Raw genomic sequence first — 21,225 nt, 5'->3', positions numbered from 1 at the left:
TTTTGCATAGTACAATTACATAAATACTACCAGCAAAACCATGGAATCTGACTAGTTGTTAAGTTGCAGCTCAATGAAACTTGTTGCCATCAAGAATAAATAAAGTATGATTATTTTTTTTTAAGTAAGTAAATTTACTCTTGACTGTTCTGGATTCGAACAAAATTTCATTTTTTGGAGTGGAAAAAATGAAAAGCTTAAAACAGCATGTCTTGCTTTTACCATCTCGCAAGGATAAAAAAGAACATTTCTGCTGCAAGAATATTCTTGAAAAAATACAAGCAAATTTTGTTTCACCGGTTTTCCTTAATTTTTCTGGGTTACTATTACTCTCTGATTACCTAATGTTACCTTTCAGTTGTCGGTAATAGGTCAGTATAAGTAACTGTAAATGTCGTGTAATCGTTATGTAACCTAATACAAAACGAAATGAGATAGAACTCAAAATTCATGAGTTTGAGTATAGAAATAGTAAAAAATACATCCCAGCTGTTATCAGTGAAGTTTTCTCCAACTCTAAGCCAAATTAAATAGGTGATTTGCAGTACAGTTTGTTTAGTTTCTCGAGATCCAGCTGTAAAAGAAAATGATTATTTTAGATACACACTATCCATGACATTGCGAGTCCAGTTACGGTGAAATAGAAAAATAACCTCGCTAAATGCTTTACGGTTTCCTAAATTAGGCGTTCCTTCTTCCAGCGGTGTTATGACTGGAATTCTGAGATCTTTGGCAAACGCATCCGATGAATAATGCATCACAGAACCTATGTTACAAATGAACCTTCACCAAAATAATTCCAAACAAAATTATGGGACTAACCATAGTCATAAGAGTGTCCAAGGAAATTGAAGTGCGATGTCCTCATCTTTTGGAAATAAACCTTGTTCTCTATAAATGCAACGCGTTTTAATTAAGTTAAAGAAAGAATAAGTTCTTCTTTTGTAACAAAATTACTGGGTTCAACGTTATCCAAGTTGATTGACACGTATTTGTCACGATCTGGACGCTGATGTTCGTGGTAGAACCCAAGTACGTGCATCAATTCATGCATGACAAGTCCAGGTCTAGAATATAAGATGCATTTATCGTCTAGGCTTACGGTTTGTCTCCGGCCGATCCTGCCTACAAAACTCCAACAACTATGAATTTTTTTTTAAAATTGTAACGCTGCTATAACGGCCCAGTAATTGCAGTATATAATTAATAGAATAATTACCCATCTCCTGTTTTCTTTATCCTGATATAATTCCTTTCAGTTGTTCGTGGGACAAAACGAATGCACGTATTATTGTGGTAAGCACTGATTGCTCTAGCGATGATTTCCCGCTGTCTCTGTGCTTTAAATCAATCAGCACAGCCGTTAAAACAGGGTCAGAAAAATACTTAGCTAAAAAATATAAAATGCCTGTTTTTAACGTTTACTGTAGTTTGCCGAAAGAACGTAAGGAATTTGGGCGTTTGGCCAACGCGCTCTGTAACTCATGAGAGCATTTTTGCGATCCGTTAGCATGATATCACCACCAAAAAGGTCCGGGTGTTGCCTATTCCATTCAATAAACTCTTCAGGCTCGTTTTCTGAAACAAAAAATTTCGGTTGATTTTTGTGATCAAAATTCAATTAAGAGTCGAACATTTTTAGTTTACCATTCGTTTTTATGGAAATAGGGGTATTTAATTCTTCTTCAGTCAGTGGTTCTCCAATATCAAAATCTTCCATCTATGATATAATAATTTGAGAACTTGATTATTTAAAAATCATAATAAAGGAATGTTTACCTGATCGTCGTATTCACCATTTGTTGTCAAGATAGGCTTTGCTTTAACAGATTCAAGCCACAAACATAGTACCACTATAAGAACCTTACGTAACATTTGAGTTATGATGCTATAATCGAAGTTCAACAGAAGTTTTCGTAAACGATAAGTTGAAACTAGAAAGGCTTATTTATTAAGACAACGTTTGAACCGTGTGTTCTTCGTATGGTTCTCAATTGTGACTGACTCGGTTGATACCCAAACTAACCCTATAACACAAAAGTAGAACACGCACCCATAAAATTCAGTGGTATAAACGATTCTTCCGTCAGCAAATTAAACGTACAATGGCGTTACAGTAAACTGTCCCGTTTTGCGCACTAGTTACTAACGAGAAAGAAAAAGGGAAGAAACAGTAATTTGGTCACGATTTTTATGGTTACATACAGCGTAATCCACGTTTACGTTAAATGAAACAACAAATTTAAACAACAAAAGGAATTTCAAACGTATAATTTTAGTTTAACAAGCATTTTAAAGACTGTTACGTAGCTGAAAGCGATTGTGAATTTGGGCCAAGTTCGGTTTAACATTCGAAAATAGCTCTTTCAGAATTAACAATCGTTAAAATCGTTAAAATCCCTAAAATCCTATACCCCCCCCCCCACGCCAGACAGTTGGAAAATACTGTTCCAAGTCTAATGCAATAACTAAAAGTTTATTTACTAACTACTGTTTTCGACGTTTGAAATGCGATGGGGCTGTTTTCATTTGATAGCATCAGTGTTAGACAACTCTGACGTAAGCTGTCCATGATTCAATGTTACACATGTTAACGCCCCGCTTTATTAAGAAATAACCCCCCATACCCCACCCGGAGCCCCAAGAATTACGAACGATCCAGTGACGAGTGGCAGGTAAAGCTTTTGTGGCTTTGGTAGTACCGTAACCCACGATAACAACGGCGTGATCGACATCATTTTCATCAGCAACAATGCATGCAGGATCGCTGTAGACTCCCGATCTTTGAATGGAAGACGTTTATGAAATCCATAATTTTAAAGAAACAGTTATTAGGTGGTTAACATCCTATACGTACGCGTAGTCAAAAAAGGAATCTGGAACTTTCATGGAAGTCGCCAGAGGTCCGTCCCTTTGCAGGTGCGCCATAGAAACAGTTTCGTTTGGGTAGGGCATTGTCCAGTCATAAGACGAAACTTTGGCGGCCACTGAAGTACTTCTAAATTTACAGGTGCCGTTCTGAGAATCAATTCAACAAAAAGAGTTCATTATTTCTATCCAACAAAATGAAGAAAGAAAAAAAAAAGTCACCGTAAGAGTAGTTGCAGAGACGTATGGATAAGCTGAAGAACGCATAGCTCCGCCTTTCTCCTTGATAAATCGCCAAGCTTCGGTGTAATCTCCACCGTTACAACCGTTATTGTAAGGATCGCAGTCGACCAACATTTGTTCACTGTTCTCAGTTAATTTTAAGTAGTTGCTTGCATAGAATTACTTAAATCCTGAACTACCTCAACGAAACTCGAGTGCCTGTTTTCCTGCAACTGTTGAACTCTATCGGCAAGATGGCTGCGTAAGTCCAGCAACTACCGCATTCACCTAACAGGTTGAAAGTTGCAAATGTTGTTTTCAAAAAAATAAAATAAAAATAAATAAATAAATAACACAAAAAACTTTGTTAATCACCTTGGTCCACTTTTAACGGCGACATGCATCTATGCCTCCTGTAATCAATCTAAAATTTTAAGGAAAATGTTACCAGTTATATTACCACAGAAAATAATGGTGGATATTTCTGAATTTTGACAAGCAACTACCATAGTTGGAAGTGAACGATCAAGAACAGGATAGACGGTTCCGGCTTCAGCAGACCTTACACGATTTTTGAACATTTTAGCTCCGCGGAATGCCTTCTTTTTTTCTTCCGGCTAAGAAGTTTCGTGTTACGAACAATGAAATTAAATACTTCGAACTTTAGTTATAAATGTAATTTTGCTTTTACCATGTCGGTAAACCTATTAATTCCCATTTTCCATTCCTTGTTCTCGCGGTTGTGTTTCTCAATTGCCCGCTGTCTTTGAATGAAATTCTGCTTCCTCCTAGCTTCTTTCTCGGGTGAATGTTTTTTACCAAACTTTTGCTAATAATTAAAAAATAAATAAATAAATAAATACAAAATTTAAATTTTCATCCCAATATGGTACTAATACCTTGTAAGATTTCCATAGGTTCTCGTCTTCTTTATCTTTGTTTGCAACGGCCACGGCTAAGACCACAAGTATAAGTACCAAATAGAGTTTCATTTTTCCTTTGCTTTTCTTTCGAGAGGTAACCAGCGAATGAGTCCGGGATGCATTCGACTGTTTTTATAGGCCTAATTTCAACCTGTTCCACGTTGCGAGACATTAAGATTTTATTGTTTTCATGTAGATATATACTGGTAGAAAATACAAAAGAAAAGCGACAGAAATATGCTGGTACGTTAACTCTTCGTTAAATTAAACAAACACGGTTGTTACAGGAAGAGCAGTTGTAACGATTCTATCTAACCAATAAACATTGCTATCCAACCCACTTGACATTTATCCAGGAGCCGTAATATAAAGAGGAAACAGGAAGCTAACGCACGTACCAGTATACCCGCGATTCAAGCTGACAAGTTGTTTTGAATTAGAGCTGTATCTCAATAAAGAACGGGTTAACGGCAAAAACATTTGTTTATGGATCATCAAACTAAAGAAGCAATTTCTATGCTGCCAGATGTTTATTACAGCATTACCCAGAATGGCTAGAATTGGATATTCGACAGGAAATAACAAGCAAATGCATCTTTCATAGTTGTGGGGAAATTTGGAGCTCTAGACTTTCATGGTTAAAAAGCGGTGGAGTTTGAGGATAGTAATATCCAAAATAACACAGTATTGACTAGTAAAAATGGATTAAAATCCCTACTTTTCATACTTGCATAGTACCTTCCTATTTCTTTAACTCTACAATTGAAATGCTTATGCTTATTGAATAGATCTATGTATTAACTGTGTATAATCCAAGTTTGAGGCTTAGTTAATCCATTGAGGATATTACATCTTTTAAGGATACTATTTTATCAGATTAACAACTTACAATGAATGAGTAATACCTGGTAATACATCATACACAGGGAATTCATCGAGTCTCATCAATTTAACAGGTTAAAATTAAGGGCTAAAATGACCTTACCAGTTTGTGAATCTTGTTTCAAAGCACTCATCAACAACCTTAAGGGGTAGAAATAGGTGACAGACCTAGGATCAACACAAAAGAATTAGCAAAGGTTGTGTGCATAAGTTACTGAATTCTTACCATTTAGTAGACCAATGCATTCCAATCCTTTCAAGTTGTCACTCACTAAAGAGTGCACGGTGAAGAGAAATAGTATGATCACTTCTATTACTTATTCTATTACTTATTCTGTATATTGCGTCACATAATCGTAATCCTCTACATGTGAACGGAAAACTTGTCTTCAACTTCGACAGCTCCACCATGGCTCCACCCCTATTACACCAACCCACGTGACGAACTGATCTCGTCGTGAGGTCGAAGTCGCCATTAGCCACGTCGCCAAGTCGGTCAATTGACCGAATGCCATTTTCTGGCAGTTGTGATTGGATTTCGTATATCGGTGCCACTGGTTATTTTTTAGCATTATTGAATTTGAACGAACGGGGTGTGGAGGTTACGAGGGAAAAACAAATCCTTTGAAGTATTTGGAATCTGTGCTCAGACATAAACTTACTTTATGCTCTTTTTCTATGTCTCTAGAAAATCAGTCTTTATTCTTATATGAAGTAGGAATATATATAAGAAGAAGTATATAATTATTCTACTCTGACTCTAGCCATTACCTTTGGAAAAATTTGCCCCTGAACCCATTGGTTCTTAATCCAGGTTCGTGAATTTTACTTGTTGCTCAAACAAAAGTACATTCTGTAAAGAATTATCACTTAAATTTTTCTCTTATTAAATTTAGGTTTTGATAACCATAGAGATGCCTAAAAACAAGCTTTGCCTAGAAGCACTAACCCTTAGAAGGTCACCAAGACATCAAAAGAAGTGTGGTACTTCTAATGACCAGCAGCCATATGTCACAAGGCCAGCTTCAATTTTTAGGGAATTAATGGGAACAAAGTCCAATGATTGGTATGAAGATGTGAAACAAGATAAACAGACAATGGCGCCAGATAATCCTGTCATTGGTGAGACAACCAGTGCATGTAAAGAAGAGCCAGCAGCCAAAACCAGAGGTTTTTGGATGTGGAGTGGATCTGTGCGGATAAGAGTCGATGTTCCCGACGAATTTCGAGACATTATGAACGACACAGAAATATCAAATTCTACGCCTTAGGCATCTAAGCCATTTCTCCCAGAAAATGCCTTCATCGCCGAGCTTGATGCACACAAAGAAATTTAACGAGAAAAGAATGACGAAAAACTCCTGTTGGACAAGCAAAATTGTGACTTTATTTGATATTTTTAATGCACTAGATCTCCTTTTTAACGCAGAATATTTTGAGAAATTCCCTAGAAATCAGTTGATGTATTGTAATTGTTTTTCGTTAGTTATTGTTGTACAGTTTGGCCGACATGCTACTCATCATTCCATATCCACGTTATTTGGATATGTTATTTATTAAAATTCGTTATTGTCTATGAATGTATACTGTTGCCTTCTATTCGTCCGCATTTCTCTTCAACACGTATTTGTTCCGTCATGGTGTTTTGTTATTAAAAAACAAAAATTATTTATTTTTAAAAATTGCAACGTGGAAAGAAATATACGACTAGTCAACCCGATTGACCTAGAGACTAAGGAGCAAAAATATCTTAACGTTCGCTGTTTCCCAACGTACAGTATTTCTCTTCTTTATCCTTGTGGTTAAGATAATAAGCCGAAGTTTCTTGTCATTCACTTTTTTTCTAGAAAAACTTTCCAAATACTGGTTCCAGCATTCGTTTGCGTTGTTTTGACACACCGATATAACAGATCTCGAAGATGTCTGATAGTGAAGACGAAGACCGTAGACCAGTTACCACAAGTAGCATAAGGCTGAGTGAAGATGAAATTATAAAGAGCTGTAAGACAAGTTTTTCATATGTTACTACTAAATGGTACATTTTCTTTCTCTCGTTTTTTTCCCTTGGTGTCACAGTACTATCCACATCATCGGTCAGCCTAAAAACCTTAATACCCAGCAGTTCTATAAAATCTGAGAATGCCTTAAAAGTAGCAGTCTGGATTCTTACTAGTCATGCAAAGAAAAGGACACCTATACACATATTACAGAGGATTAAGTGGTTGACAGCCATTGTTCAGTATGGCATAATTGATTCACTAAATGGTCTTGAAAAGCTGTTCAACCCCTTCATACAATTGACTTTCATCACTCAATATGTACAGTTATATACTTGGCTCAATTCTTTATTCTGTAAATGTTAATGTTTTTGTTTATTTTAGCAAGCTTCTATTTGCCACCTACTCTACATGATTGCAACCCCAAGTTTCCACAAGTTCCAAGTGGAACGGATCATGAAGAATGCTGATATTATTGGATTAATGAAACCTCTAGGTAAGCTGGTGCAAAATGTTGTTTCCATATTGGCATTAAACTACCACAACAGTATACAATCCTATGTTCTGCAAACAGTTGGTCTTTTGGGGCGTATGAAATCTCTTCGCCCTGACTTGGTTCCCCAAGCTATCCCTTATCAGAGCAATGCTGTCTCTTTCCCTAAAGCGCCAGCCACAATCCGTAATGGCCTCTATGATCTCGCGGAGCATATGAGGCAACAACATGAATCGCCCAATCAGTTTACTTTCACAATCGAAAGTGAAGAGCAAAGGGTAACGTATTTGACATAGAAACTTGAAAATTCGAAATATAGTTAACCTTACAGTCGGAAAACAGACAAACAAAAAGATGAGGATGGATATCATTCCACGAGTCCAGCACATCAGCTTAAAATCCTCGTTCGAAGTTGATTTCCGGGAAATGGTGATCCCAGAACAATTTAAGACGTACCGATTTTCCATTAGACTGAATTTGATCTTCTCTTATTGAATTAAACGGATATTTTCTCTAGGTTCAAAGACTTGGTGGGCAAAATGACTGTAGTTCAATTGCCCAACCATGTGGGTTCATTATTGAGCAAGAGAGAGTACCATTACGTATTATACACGAATTTGACTCCACGTTTGGAAGCGCTTCTATCTCAGTGGCTATATCTGACACTGTATCATGGTTTGTTTTATCGCATTTTAGTATTCCGTTTTTTGGGGGAGATTTATTGATTTGCCAGTTATGTCAGAGTTTATTGAAAGAAATCAGATTGCTTGCCTGGATGAGAAAAAATTACTGCTACAAAGAGTCATAGAATTCCAGGAATCAACAGGCCGAAAGCTCATGGTACAGGCACACTGGAACATTCAAATGTTCAAAATTACTTGTTTGCTATAATTTATTTATTTATTTTTTTTTTAAGGTTGTTTACGATTTTCTTTCGGAATATCTTCGCGTATGGGATGGAGTCCAATACCGTGACCACATTTTTCAGCTTGTCTCTGCCCTTCCCATTCTACCCTACTCGGGTACGTTGAAAATGTTTGAACAATTTTTACACCCTCTTTTCTTACAATCTTTGCTATTTAGATCTCTATGAAAATTTCTTGCGAGTATTAGAAGACATGTTTCGTTGGAGCCCGACTTCCTTCAAACTAGAAATGATTGATTCTTGCCGGAAGCTAATTCATAATTTGGTATCATAATTTTTCATTTTATTGTTAATTCGTTTACCAATTCCTTCTTGACATTTATCTTAGCTGGTAGAAAAGTTTGGGCCTTCCGATCGTCTCCAAGAGTTATTCCATAGCTCAAATACGACTTCAACTCCAAGTAAGTTTCAGGCACAGGTGTATCATAAATTATCTTTTCAAAATATACAATTTTACATCATTGGGGTTCTTTCAGAAGAAAAGTCTGAACTAGTTGAAGGGATCTACATCATTAGCGAAGTCATTCGCTTCACCGTTCGCCTTTACAATACAGCCCTTACGTCCTCCACCGACATTGCAGTTCTTCTGAGTTCTCTTAATTTCCATTTGTGGGCAAGTCGTTATTTGAAAGCTACATTTAAACAAAGTCATAATTCCTGTTTGTAGCTAGTTGAGGTTGAGTCGCAGTTTCATTTGCCATTCCGAACGCTGTGTCAACCCATCACCGTTTATGCTGCTTTATTTTCACAAGTTCCAGCGGCCATATCTCTCTTGTGTATGCTGTTTTGCAAGTAATTAATTTTCTAATTCTTTTGCGTCATCATCTGATTGAATCTTTAAAACGTCTAGGTTCAAAGAAAATGCTTTACGATATCTTTTGACCATGTCCACCATTCCAGAGCTCAAAGATTTCCATAAAGCCTCGTTGGATGACGCTTCCATGTTGAATCGTTATATTATCGATATGTCAAACTGTTTGATTTACCAAAAAGTAGTGTTTTAATGCATTAAATTTTATTATCTTTGTACCACAGTTAACGCTAACGTTTTATAACCATTGACAGGCCTTTGTGCCTGCTCCGGATTCGTTGTTATCTCGATTGCCTCGAAGAAATGTCCGAAAATTACTGGAATTGGGTGCCCTTAAAGAAGCCTTTGACTTGAAAAGACACCCCGCTTTTATGGGTAAAACAGGGTACAATAAAGACAAGTTCTCAATTGAATTTTCACGATTTTTTTTTATGTCTACAGGAATTGCTCGCCAATGGATCAAATCGAAACCGAATTATTCTGCTGAAAGGTCTCTCAATGTCTTTGAAGAAATGGATGCCGATCCGGTTAGTATTTCGTTAATGTGATTGTTAATTGCGTTGCTATTGATAGAATTGTATTATTTTAATTACAGGACGGTTATTTACGATTTTTATTTGGTTATGTACCTGCCATACGGAATTATCTACAAGAGTTTCATCGCGATTAAGTGAAAAGAAAAACGTCTCGTACGATTGGTCAAGTTCAGGTAAATTTCGTTTGCCGCGTCCTTAGCTTTTATTGCCAGTATAAAGAAATAATAAAATGTTTTTACCCCGTAACCGCAAACGTTTAGGACGGTGCCTGAATGAACGTTATCGGGCCAAACCGTTGGTTAGCCTGCTAACGGTTAACCAGGAGTTAGATAATCGATTTTTGGAAATCATTTATCACCAGTTACCAAAGCTAAATTAATCCGAATTTTATGGCCAGGACTTTATTTACATGAAATGTATTGATTCCAACAACCACAAAAAACGGGGGGGAAAAAACAACAAATAGCACTTGGATAATTGATTTCTCGTTTTCTTTAATCTCCGTCAGAATATTAATTTGTTTCTCATCGATAAACAGTAGTACAATGACATGTTCACAAACAAAACCCCCAAAACAGAACGGCATATAGTGTTGTTTCTTTTTTTATCTCCAAATATCCCTGCACACCTTTGCCGTGTTGTCAACAAATAATTTGAATTTCATACTCGGAAAAACAAACAAAAAAAAACACACACTCACAGTTTTGAATATCTTCCAAGAAATAAGAAAAAGATGCACAACTTTGAACTGAATAATTGAACGGGGTGGATTTTCTTTTAAAATGGGGGGAGCCACTATAACTCTGAAGCATGTTCCAATATGAACAGGGAAGGCAATACTTTTTTTCTTTCAGCTCTACAAAATTACAATTTCTATATTGCCATGGAAAAGTTATTTCAAAAAAAAAAGGGAAAAAACAGAAAAAAATCGCGAATATTCCGATGTCATACAATTTTTACGTTGAGGGAAGAGCATTACCTTAACAATTGGGGGGAGGGTACACGTTGCGTCCGAATCTTCCAAACATAGTCTAATTTTTTTTCTTCTTCGTTGCACGAGTGTTGAAATCAAAAGATATCCAGACAATTGATGAACAATATCACCTCGAAATTACAATGGGGATGGTGGGATGAGTAAAGTGGGATGCGGGGGAATGAAAGAGGGTCCGTCATTTTGTTTTACTCAAAATGCAAAACAAAAATGTACCAACATTCGTTTTCTTTTTTCTTTTTTTTTAAATGGAAGTCGATGATATCGTTCACATCACAGGATTGGGCAATACAATCAATTTCTTCTTTTCTCCCTTCGTTTTAATAATAGAGTAGGGGGGACTGGGGCAGGTTTTACAATCAAGTGTGAGTTCAATCTGTCTTTAAAGAGTCTGAGCAGGGCAATTGAGGAGACAAAATAAGGATGAATAATAATATTTATAACATTATCGACACACAAAAATATGAAACTCGAGAGAAAAAGAAATCAATTATTATTTATTTTTATTTTTTTAGTTTTTTTTTTTCTATTTTACTTTGAAGATGTTTTTTAACGAATGGATGAAACGAAAGTGGATTTCCATAATGAAAACCTACTAACGCCACTGGCACGTCGTTGGTCAAAATGCTGAACTCAATAAATCCTCGAAAATTTGATGATTATTTTTCTTTCTCTTCTTTAAAAAAAAAAAAAATTAACATAGACGTCTTTTTCTCCTGAGGGGTCTTCTCCCAAGCCCTTTGGAATATCATAAATGGTAAATTTATTTTTTTTTAATTTTTTTCAAAGAAAAAAAAAGTTGTTGCTTCGCTGGCCGTCTCGAGTTAAGGCACTGTGATTGCACACGCTAGTTTCCTACAACTGTGTTCTCTAAAACGCGATCACGACGCCATGTTTTCTGTCTTAATTGTCGTTAGGTAAGGATTGGTACCGTTGAGTCCGCGTCGTTCCATGCTCAAATCCGTAGGCATTTCACAATCATTCTCATCGGGATCCTGTTCATTGTTGTTGTTGTTGGCGAATCGAGACGTTCTCGGTTCAGCGTCGAAATCTTGATCGGGCGCATTGCAACTGCTCGACGGTGAATAACGTTCCAAAGAAGCGTCCGTGCTGTCAGCCATTTTACCACTGGATGCTGTGGAAGACAAGCCGGAAGAGCCCGTCGCCGGCGTAGCGCTGGAGGTAGTGGTAGCGGCCGCAGCCGCCGCTGCAGCCATCTGGTGGCGTAGCAACGAAATGTTTTTGATGCTCTTCAGTTCAATGGGATTCCGGAGAAATCTTTTTAAAGAGAAAGAGTAGAAATTGAATAGAATTTTCGTTTGAAATTGAAATTGATAAATGGAGTAAATAATAGCTTACTGGTAGCAATGGCGCTCTCCCTGGACTTTGCGCAAAATGTTGACGCGGTAATAATAGCGCAGGGCGCGCGACATCTTGTCATAATTCATGGACGGATGGTTCTTTTGAATGCCCCACAAACGGGCCAGTCCAGCTGGATCTGTAATCTTGAAAACACCCGTTTCTCGGTTTTTCCAGGCGATGTAGTGCGAATAGCGCTGCGACGGATCGTTAAGCAGCTGCTGAAGAAAGTCCCAAAGTAGTCGACCATTTGATCCGGAATCCAATCCATCGCCTCCACCACCTCCTCCTCGGTCAGAAAGCGGCGTTGTGGCCAGCGGGTCTTTATCCATCGTTTTCGACGAAGCGGCAGAGCTGAACGTGGTGGCCAGCGGAGACATGGGTGGCGGAACAAGGTGGATGGGCGTCGAAGGAGCCGGAGATCGAGCCGGGCTATTATCCTGGACGCTGTCATTCTCTTCCGAATCCGACTGGCTGCCGGAATTGGATCCAGCTTGATGATGGTGGTGGTGAGCGCTGTTGGCCGCGGCCGCTTGAGCCTGATTGTGAGCCTGGGCAAGCGCTTGCGTGTAGAAATTGATGTGAGCCTGGGCAGCCATGGCGGCGGCAGCCGCTGCCGCAGCGGCAGATTGTTCCGCATGAGACGGGCTGCCTCCTTGGCTATTGCCGCTGCCATCCGAAACGGAGGGAGCTGGACTGAGTGTCACGGAATTCGTCTGCTGGATCAAGTGACCCAGGCTGTGGAAATCGGCCGAAGAAAACAGCTGATTAGCCGAAGGCCATCCAGAGGCTGAGGTCGGCGTTCGGGCGGAATTGGGAGGCGAGAGCAAGTGGCTGCCTCCGCCATTATTGCCGCTAGAATTCGAGCCGGAAGACGAAGAATTCTGTTGTTGTTGTTGTTGCTGCTGCTGTTGTTGGTGAGCGGCGGCGGCGGCAAGGGCGTGCGAAAGCAAGTGCTGCTGATGAGCCGTGTGGGGGTGAGGAGTCAAAGGGCTGCTGGGCACTCGGCCGGTGTAGGGAGCATCACGTAAAAGTAACTGCAACGCATTGTGGACCACATCTCCAGATCCAGGCGCTCGCTCGGCAATGTCGGATTTATTTAGTAAACACAAAGCTTTACCTATTTTTATATTTTTTGGGGAAAAACGAAAGAAAAATGTTAAAGTTTACTATCACGACCACTAGATGGCTCTGGCGGCCTATATAGCTCATCTATTCCTAATTCGGAAGGACACACCCCCCCCCTCCTTGCCCGTATCAGTAGGTGGCTATCATTTCTCAGTAGTCGAAATGAACCGCATTATTCAAGAAAGAAAAGAAAACAGAAATGCCACGTACCATTCATCTGGAATTTGTCGAGATCGAGACCAGGAAGGTCAAATTCGCGCTCGCACCAGCGCAGGAACGTGACGACATCTTCTCGGGCCCATGTACGGGGATCTGGACCTATTTACATTTTTCAATAAAATTAAAACATTTTCTTTATTAAGAAAAAACAAACGAAAAGCGAAAATAATAAAAAAAAGGGCTAGTGTTGTAATAAAATACCTAGAGCACCAGGCAAATGAGGTTTCACATCGAGATGAGGTGAAGAAGGTTGTTGCGAGTGGTGAGAGTGATGGTGTCCAGCCGAGGATGAATTGCCTCCGCCAGAGGCGGGTGACGACGAAGTCAGAGCTGAAAATTGGGTCGGATAACGCCAAAGAATATCCGGGCTAAACGGCAACGTCAAATGTGGAAGACGATCCGCCATGCTAGCTGCCAGGCCGGAAGGAGAGAGCGGAACGGTCTGGCCGCCACCGTATCCAGACAACGGCTATCATTTTTATTATTTTCAAAATTTACATATTATTCACTATTTTTTTTAATTTGTCGAAATAAAAAATAATTACCGCAAGAGACTTGAGAGGCGGTGGTTTGACAGGCACTTTCATAGGAGAGCCAGTGCTAGTGCCGTTGTTAGTGGTTGCACTAGTCGCGCTGTTGTTATTGTGGTGATGATGGCCGTGTGAGGCTGTTCCAGCCGGAGGCGGAGCCAAGATGAAAGGCGTATGCACGGAAGAAGAAGCGGAGGTCGGTGTCCAAAGAGATGACCCGTTGCTACCGTTCTGGATTTGTTTTTTTTTCGAGGAAAAAAAAAAAAAATGCTTCAAAATGGCGCCCAAACTTGTGGAGAAATCTCATCGTCTAAAAACAACTGACACTCGTCAGTGCATATATTGATACACTTTTTTGTTATTCTCCTTTTCAAGCGGATGGAACCCGTTTCCAGCAAAACAACATTTTCAATCAAAAAAAACAAAAGACACGACATTCTTTTTGTCGGTTCGTTGCATTTTCCCGTCTCTCTTTAAAAAATAAAAATAAAAAATAAATTATGTTTTGCTTTTCCCTATGAAATATTCCATATAAGAACAATTATTGTTGGCGGTGGTCCAATAAACCTGTTCCAAGGCGTTTTTCTTTTCTTTAAAGAAACGTGTTACGTCGTGTTTGATTGGTTTTGTTGTAGAAAATGATTTTGAAATTAACCGGAACTACACGCGCGCACCTTGAACTTTTTTTCTTTCTATCTTTCTTTCTGCGACATAAAAGGAGATTCGAAATGCTTTACATCGAAAGAAAAATGGCGGATGCAAGTTTGGGGAGTTTTTTTTTATCTTCTTCCCCCCCCCCCAAGAAGTGGGGAAAAAAAAGGATGAAGGTTGCCCTCCGGCTTCCGAGTTCCGATGTTATTACTACCTGAAAAAAAAAAGTGCGGGGAGGGGGGAAGGAAAAGGTGAAAGAGCAACACCTGAAAAAATCAGTGGAAAAAATGTCCGAGTTATGTCGTTTTAAAACAACAACAACAAAAAATTGATTTAAAGAAATTAAACATACACGGATGTTTATCCTTTTAAATAAACCACTAAATAAAGAAACCGGTTGGCATCTAACGACGGCGAGTCAAAAAAATAAGTTTTCCATCCTCTTCTTTTTTTTGTTTTGCCTTTTTTTTTTATGATTGCGGATGTATCCGCGGGGCTTTTTTAGTTTCTGAGAAGAGGGGAGGGGATGTCAGACACAGTTGAGAAAAAAAAAAACATTTCCTCCCCTCCTTCATCCGCCTTTTGGCCTCCGGTTCTTCTTTTGAGACAACACAAAAAATCTTGGTATCGTAAATGTTTAAAAAAACAAAAAAACAAAACACAGATTTCAATCTACCTGGAAATTAATTTTTTTTTAAACTTACCTGTTGAATTAAATTTCAGAAAAACAGATCGAAAAAATAAAATGTTTAGGAAATGCGACAGGTGATACGAGTTCAGGTACGACAGAGCGGATGACAAATCAAATCAAATCTTTTGTGTCTCTGTCTTACGTCTCGAGTTCCGTCTTTTTTTTTGCTCTCCCTTACCCCAACTGCATTTTTTGAAGGTCTTCCTCTCTTGTTGCCTTGCCGCCTTCCTCTCCCAATTGGGCAAGGGGAAGGTTAGAAAGAAGATTTTTATTTTTCTCGTTTGCTCAGAAAGACACCTGCGGGCGGACACGGACCAAATCTGGGCATGTGGAGGAAGGGGACGCAAAAATATTGTCTCCACAAAAATTTATTTTTCCATCAGTAGTGGGGAAAAAAAAAAAAGAAAAGAGTAAAGTCATCAACTTTAATAGAAATTCGTTCAAAAATGACAACGCTGTCAAATTTGTACAAAGAATTAAATTTCAAAGAAAAAGGAGAGACAGGAAGTGGATAACATTCCTTGTTTGAACCTCTCAGACAGAAAAATAAATTTTTCTTTTTCAAAAAAATGCCCCGAGGCGGATCAACTTCCACCTCCTCCTCCTGACCAGAAAGAAGAAAAAAAAGAGCGCCAAGAAACAAAAAGGGCAAGGTCAACATTTGAAACAAGACCCGCCATTGCTGCCACTTAGCCTAAAGGGAAGAGTTTTTCTCTTCTCCAAAAAGAAAAGAGAAAAAAATGATGGAATCAAATACGAAGGCAAACCCAAATATGGAGAGAGAGGAAATGAGTGTATTTCTCTCTCCTTCCTTTTCATCCGACACAAACAAGCGACGAGGTCAGGTCAGTGAACGCGTCTTCCCAACGTGAAAGAAATCCGATCACACACACTGCAGGGCGTACCACCTGCACCACCGTAAGGTGTACAGTTGGCACACACACACACACACACAGCATCCATCCAAATGTTCTCTTCCGTGTTCCACACCATTTCTCGAATCATTTTTTTGTTGCTTCATTTGAATGCAAGGCTAACCAGTTATGGCCGTGAGGTATATGGAGACCCAAAACGGGTTTCCGGCGTTGATCTCGTTATCCAGAGTTGCCGTCTATTTCACACCTGACGCTTTGAAAAACAGCTTCTTCCGCGTGAAGATGCGTGACCGCAGATGTTACGCAGAGAAACGGGCAAACAGAAAAGTACCGCGTGAGTTTTTAAACTTCTCACTTGGTTGAAGAAGCTGGACCCCTTCGAGCTATATCTATCCCTGTGGACATAGAGTCCAATGACGCGACCCACTTTGAAAGCCACAAAAAAGAAGTTCGTTCGGGCGGAAGCAACGGATTCTGGAGCGAACCGCGAGATGCAACATCTGTTGCACTGAATTGTCCCGAAGTGTTTTTTTTTTTTTCCATCAAAAACTTTACTTAAAAATTCAAATCCGGAAGTAAAAAAACGCGAGTAGAAAAGATCCCGGAAATGGAAATCACTTCCGGGTTCCGTATTTGAACAACTTGACGAACGTAGTCGACATTTTTCGTTTGTTAAGAAGAGCAAAGATGCGTGAAATCGTGAACTTCAAACGGGTACGATGCGGAAGCCGGAAATGTTACGGGAAAAAACAAAACAAACGATATGTTACGCAAAGATACCGTTTCACCACACACACACACACACACATCTGTTAAACGTGTGTGTGCTGAACCGGATCCAATTGTTTGCCAATAGTTTTCCGTTTTATTTTATCAAGTAGGAAAAATGTGTTTTTTTAAAACAGACAAGTAAACAAGTCTGGTGCGTCATAACACGTAATCAGATGATAATCGCAGACACACACACACACACAGGGAAATGCGTAATGCGGATGAAAAATAATCTTAAAGAGGAGGGGGGAATTCAATTCTGGGTCTCTAAGTTGCATCACTTCCGCCATTGCCCACACACGTGAATACCAACAAGTGCATCTGATCCGACATTCCTTTCTTTTTTTGTTTGTTGCCAAACATCAAAATGAAATTAAACTTACCGAAATCAACTCGTAATGAAATCAGATTTTCTTTCAAAATGATCATCTGCACTTAGAAATAGGAAAACGAAATGTTTCGGTGGAAGAGAGATTTTTTTTTTCTTTCAAACGCACTTTTGAGTCACACATCCACACCGAATACACACATCCACACACGGACACACACGGAACGGACGAGCACAAACTTCTAACTTTGACGACGTCTGCTTCCCTTCTGTGTTTCTTGGTCTTGGACTTATCCGTGTGGATGTGAAAGGGGGAGGAAAAATATAAAAATGTGTAAAAGGAAGGGCGCCCACGGTGGTGGTGGGTGGTTGAAGGAGTTTTTCTTTTTTTTTTTTTTCCTACACACACACGCGAGAGAGAGAGAGAGAGAGAGAGAGAAAAGAAGTGAGAGGAAACGGGAGATTCCTCTATTCCGACATGTAGAGACAAGCAAACGCACTTTGGGCAGTGCTTTAGAGAGCCATCTAGCGGCAAAAATGAGTTGAAGGAGAGAAAAAAGAAAGTGGGAGGAGCTTAAAACGAGGCAAGATGGCGATGATGACGTCAGCATCGCTACACATTAGATCCTGTGTATTTCCGTCTTGGGAGAAGACTCGATATTTATTTTTTATTATTTTTATTTTTAAAATTTTTTTCACACAATCTCCCACCCTTCTTTTCTAATTCTCTAGATGCAAATATTTTTTCTAAACTAAAAAAATTCGTTATTTAAATATCAACTTCCTGTAACAAAAAAAGGCAGGAAGGGGCCGTAGTCGTATCAAAGGTCAAGAAGAAAAAGAAAAAGAAAAAAAATGGCTTTTCTTTTTGTTCACTTGTGAAATGTTCGGCATCACGCGTACATCCTTAGCAGACGAAACAAACAAAAAAAAGAAGAAGAGAGGAAGTTCGGGAAAGAAGCCAAAATTTGTGGGTTAGGACGGGGGGTACGCAAAAGGATTTGAAAGAAAATACAGAAACTGGGCAAACAGTCGTTTTGCGTCACGAAGCTTTTAATAATCATCCGCTTTAGAAACACGATTTTTTCCTTCGCCGTGTTGCCAATAGAAAACAACAAAAAAATAAAGGGGGGAGGGGGGATATGTGTGTTTCTAAAATTTTTCAAGGGCGTCATTGAGAAAATCACGAAGGAGACAGAAATGACATCAATTGTTTTCGGGATTATTTAAATTTATTTTTTAAGTAAGAATAAAACAGAACAATGTCCCCAATCAAGTCGTTCCGTGAATAATCCCACAGCTGATTGATGCATACTTGTTTCATTTTTCTTTTTCTTTTTTGGTCTGATGAACTTTAGTGAAACATCTTATAGAGTCTTGAAAAAAAAGAATCCGTTCGACGAACCCCAACAAACCGTGATGACTTATTCCTCCCTTTTTATCACGCGCATATGTTAATTTTCGTTTTTTTTTTCTTTCTTTTTCTAATGGAACTTCCGAACATGGCCGGTGGCTCAACCGGTTATATCTCTGTAAAATATCTCCACTAGTTTTGGGACTCTATAGCACGAGCTATGCAGACAACAAGAACATGTTTCTCGTACGACTTGTTCCTCTTTTTTTTTTGTTTTAATGTATACACTTTTTTATTTATTTTAAAGCGGGATATTTTATTACAAGAGTTCAAAAAACCCTTTCCTGGATGAAGGATTCTGCGTGAGAGAATTGTCGAATCAGCGTCCGCGTCCAGACGCAAGGAATGTAGCGGATGTATGGGAAATTGTGGCGTCCGCCAAAATTGTTGGGTTGTTTGTTTTTTTTTGTTGAAATAGGAAGATTCTGTGTGGTTCTACCGATAGACCCATAGCCAACGGGCATACGAAGCGGGAAAAAAAAATATGGATGACTACTGAACTGAAACGGAACGGACCAAAGATGCACACACAACGGATCTAGTCGTCCGTGACGAAGAAAACCTCCCGAAAAGAGTCAAAATGTCGTATCGTTCACAAGTGTTATAAACATCTCTCTTCTTTTTTTTAATTGTTTGAAGAAGAAGGAAAAAAAAATGTAATTTTTGAAACGTTATCGTCCAGACGATCGCCAAAGAGTCCCGATTACATGGATGATGAAATGTAGGCTACGTTATATTATTTAGCTGTCTTATCGCATCAATTTGATTGAAGACCGGAAATAACAACCTGTTTTGTCGCGTTTCTAAACAAGAGTCTAGGGGGGGCATATGCCTATCACAGCCGATAGATGGCGCTGATCAAAAATTAGCAAAACACGAAATGAAAGCAATTCCAAGTAAAGATAGAAAAGAGTTTCACCGCGTGCCTTTCTTCATTTTGCTCTGTGTGTGTGTGTGTGTGTATTTTTGTAGATTATTTCGGGAGTCACTAGCATCTATATTTTAGGGCGTTAACACATCGTGTCTGGCTATTTTTAATCCCCCGAAAAAGAGAAAAAGGATTTGAAAAAATAACAAACACAAGTATAGAAATACAGATCTAAAAAGAGTGCACACCATAGGGGGGGGGGCGAAGGAAATAACAAAAGAAGAATAGTTGGCAGAAAATCCGGACTATGTCTTTTCACGTGTAAAAATAAGAAAAACTTTGAAATGGATGCCCGCTAGTCATTCTTTGCATATTTAAAAGTGTCTCAGTCTTTGTTGTTTGAATATATCAAAAGCTCATTAGTATTTTTATGTACACATAAAAGACTAATTATAATAAGCGTTGTTTGAATATTCAAAAAACAATGATTTCGTCTAGCCCTCTGGCGGAACGTTTAGGCAAATTTCTCCCAATTTCACGTATCTCAATTTCTTTTTCATTTTCCAGCATCTAATTCTACATTTAGAAATTTAAAAAATCGTCTAGATTGCTAGACAAACATTTGAAATTAATAAAAAAAAGGACAAAATTATGTCGCTTGTCTCGTAAGTTATCGTTGCGGGACTCGCCGCCAAACGGCACTGACTACTAACAATTGCTTTCAAACATGTTGGATATTTGCCCAGCACTCACACACCGCGTGTGTAATATCATAATAAGCATAAATATCTACCCGAAAATAGATTTGGTTGCAATTAAAATTTCCCTAAACAAATTCTTAAAAAAAAAATGGGATTTGGTAACGAACCGGATGGGACACCCTCTTCCTTGAACTTGTTGTTGGAGGAAACGAGAAAGTAGAAAAAATAAGAAGAAATATTTTGAAAAAAAAAAAGGAGACCGGAAATCCGTTGTCGCTCCCGCGCGCGTGATCCGCACATACACACACACCGGAAGCGTAATTTCTTGAGCTCTTTCTCAATTCCGAAGAGTACGCAAGAATGGCGGAAAGGAAGGGCAATATGATGAAATAAAAACTTACCACGCGGTTGAAAGCTGAAACAGGCATGTCGTTGTTCATTTTTTCGAATCCCAATTTGACTTTGGAAGTAACAAAATCAAATGCAGTTTTCAATTATTTTCCACAGATGTCACTTTGAGCACGTTGTTTGCTTCACATTTACACACTCAAATAAATAATTCAATAAACTGTCCGACGATTGCAAAAACTAGATCCCAACTAAATCTGAAACAAGTGGAAATGAAAAACTTTTCGAGGAGCGACGTCAACAGGCGTCGAGACGCTATGGACGCGCCAAAGCAAATGATCCTTTCGTTTCCCTCCTTTTGCTCCTTTTTTTTTTCTATTCCCTTCCCTCTTCTTCAAGTTTCCCACCCTCGTGTCTTGTTTTGTCCAGACATGTGACCCGGGTAAAAGAGAGGGGGGGACCACCACCTTCTGTACAAAATATTAAAAAAGAAAGAAAAAGGGAAATGGCGACCGTGCGATGATTGGAGGAGCAACAGGCGGTTGGTATCCGCCCCCCACCACCCCACATGTACATTACTTTATTTTTTAGTTCATTTTTCTTTACCACCCTCTTCCGTCGTCTCATCATCAACCCCCTTACTTCACTTTTTTTTTTGGCGCGCTCTTTTTATCCGGTAGGAGGGACGGAAACT

At 39.0% G+C, this 21,225-nt stretch overlaps 4 protein-coding genes across 6 annotated transcripts; 1 reads left to right on the top strand and 3 right to left on the bottom strand.

Annotated features, from left to right (window-relative positions):
- Positions 1-382: 382 nt before the first annotated feature.
- Positions 383-1,912, bottom strand: LOC116920010 (hatching enzyme 1.2). The gene is made up of 8 exons (XM_032926072.2): positions 1,780-1,912; positions 1,648-1,720; positions 1,426-1,578; positions 1,220-1,340; positions 958-1,142; positions 823-891; positions 654-766; positions 383-574 (listed from the first exon to the last, which is right to left on the bottom strand). Exons 1-8 carry the CDS (start codon positions 1,873-1,875, stop codon positions 527-529), a joined length of 858 nt encoding a protein of 285 aa, XP_032781963.2. The 5' UTR covers positions 1,876-1,912; the 3' UTR covers positions 383-526.
- Positions 1,913-1,928: 16 nt separating this feature from the next.
- On the bottom strand, positions 1,929-5,327 carry LOC116919998 (procathepsin L). Of its 2 annotated transcripts, none has more exons than XM_045172406.1 (10): positions 5,122-5,327; positions 4,999-5,063; positions 3,990-4,216; positions 3,782-3,919; positions 3,597-3,707; positions 3,466-3,514; positions 3,291-3,378; positions 3,091-3,232; positions 2,858-3,018; positions 1,929-2,782 (listed from the first exon to the last, which is right to left on the bottom strand). In XM_045172406.1, exons 3-10 carry the CDS (start codon positions 4,080-4,082, stop codon positions 2,545-2,547), a joined length of 1,020 nt encoding a protein of 339 aa, XP_045028341.1. In that variant the 5' UTR covers positions 4,083-4,216; positions 4,999-5,063; positions 5,122-5,327; the 3' UTR covers positions 1,929-2,544. The 2 variants fall into 2 exon arrangements, with proteins under 2 accessions (XP_045028341.1, XP_032781939.1); XM_032926048.2 differs by having other exon boundaries at positions 3,990-4,164.
- Positions 5,328-6,506: 1,179 nt separating this feature from the next.
- Positions 6,507-10,223, top strand: LOC116919989. 2 transcript variants are annotated; one of them, XM_032926034.2, is made up of 18 exons: positions 6,507-6,667; positions 6,743-6,896; positions 6,972-7,213; positions 7,277-7,388; positions 7,467-7,663; positions 7,728-7,837; positions 7,903-8,060; positions 8,128-8,225; positions 8,302-8,407; positions 8,469-8,575; positions 8,639-8,711; positions 8,787-8,923; positions 8,978-9,102; positions 9,161-9,302; positions 9,376-9,496; positions 9,563-9,648; positions 9,717-9,830; positions 9,918-10,223. In XM_032926034.2, the coding sequence occupies exons 2-17, from the start codon at positions 6,815-6,817 to the stop codon at positions 9,789-9,791; spliced, it is 1,971 nt and encodes a 656-aa protein (XP_032781925.2). In that variant the 5' UTR covers positions 6,507-6,667; positions 6,743-6,814; the 3' UTR covers positions 9,792-9,830; positions 9,918-10,223. The 2 variants fall into 2 exon arrangements, with proteins under 2 accessions (XP_032781925.2, XP_045028338.1); XM_045172403.1 differs by having other exon boundaries at positions 8,119-8,225.
- LOC116919987 (ets DNA-binding protein pokkuri) lies at positions 10,058-20,875 on the bottom strand. Its single transcript, XM_032926032.2, has 6 exons — positions 20,585-20,875; positions 13,900-14,115; positions 13,556-13,823; positions 13,346-13,453; positions 12,008-13,127; positions 10,058-11,926 (listed from the first exon to the last, which is right to left on the bottom strand). The coding sequence occupies exons 1-6, from the start codon at positions 20,621-20,623 to the stop codon at positions 11,530-11,532; spliced, it is 2,148 nt and encodes a 715-aa protein (XP_032781923.2). The 5' UTR covers positions 20,624-20,875; the 3' UTR covers positions 10,058-11,529.
- Between the last annotated feature and the right edge of the window lie 350 nt (positions 20,876-21,225).

Source organism: Daphnia magna, linkage group LG4, assembly GCF_020631705.1.
Source record: "Daphnia magna isolate NIES linkage group LG4, ASM2063170v1.1, whole genome shotgun sequence".
Lineage (NCBI taxonomy): Eukaryota > Metazoa > Arthropoda > Branchiopoda > Diplostraca > Daphniidae > Daphnia > Daphnia magna.
Note: the sequence above shows the minus strand (reverse complement) of the source record. Positions and strands in the feature narration are given on the sequence as shown.

Excerpts from the sequence above, each read along its gene's own strand:
- LOC116920010 (XM_032926072.2), bottom strand. The coding sequence starts at position 1,875 with ATGTTACGTAAGGTTCTTATAGTGGTACTATGTTTGTGGCTTGAATCT. Across the intron at positions 1,341-1,425 it reads CGTTCTTTCGGCAAACTACA|CACAGAGACAGCGGGAAATC; the intron begins GTAAACGTTAAA and ends ATTGATTTAAAG. Across the intron at positions 892-957 it reads CTTGGATAACGTTGAACCCA|AGAACAAGGTTTATTTCCAA; the intron begins GTAATTTTGTTA and ends TTGCATTTATAG.
- LOC116919998 (XM_045172406.1), bottom strand. The coding sequence starts at position 4,082 with ATGAAACTCTATTTGGTACTTATACTTGTGGTCTTAGCCGTGGCCGTT. Across the intron at positions 3,920-3,989 it reads ACCTATGGAAATCTTACAAG|CAAAAGTTTGGTAAAAAACA; the intron begins GTATTAGTACCA and ends TTTAATTATTAG. Across the intron at positions 3,379-3,465 it reads GCCGTTAAAAGTGGACCAAG|GTGAATGCGGTAGTTGCTGG; the intron begins GTGATTAACAAA and ends TCAACCTGTTAG.
- LOC116919989 (XM_045172403.1), top strand. The coding sequence starts at position 6,815 with ATGTCTGATAGTGAAGACGAAGACCGTAGACCAGTTACCACAAGTAGC. Across the intron at positions 7,389-7,466 it reads TGGATTAATGAAACCTCTAG|TTGGTCTTTTGGGGCGTATG; the intron begins GTAAGCTGGTGC and ends TTCTGCAAACAG. Across the intron at positions 8,061-8,118 it reads ATATCTGACACTGTATCATG|TTATGTCAGAGTTTATTGAA; the intron begins GTTTGTTTTATC and ends TTGATTTGCCAG.
- LOC116919987 (XM_032926032.2), bottom strand. The coding sequence starts at position 20,623 with ATGAACAACGACATGCCTGTTTCAGCTTTCAACCGCGTG. Across the intron at positions 14,116-20,584 it reads TTTCAGCTTTCAACCGCGTG|AACGGTAGCAACGGGTCATC; the intron begins GTAAGTTTTTAT and ends AAACAAATCCAG. Across the intron at positions 13,824-13,899 it reads CGCCTCTCAAGTCTCTTGCG|CCGTTGTCTGGATACGGTGG; the intron begins GTAATTATTTTT and ends TAAAAATGATAG.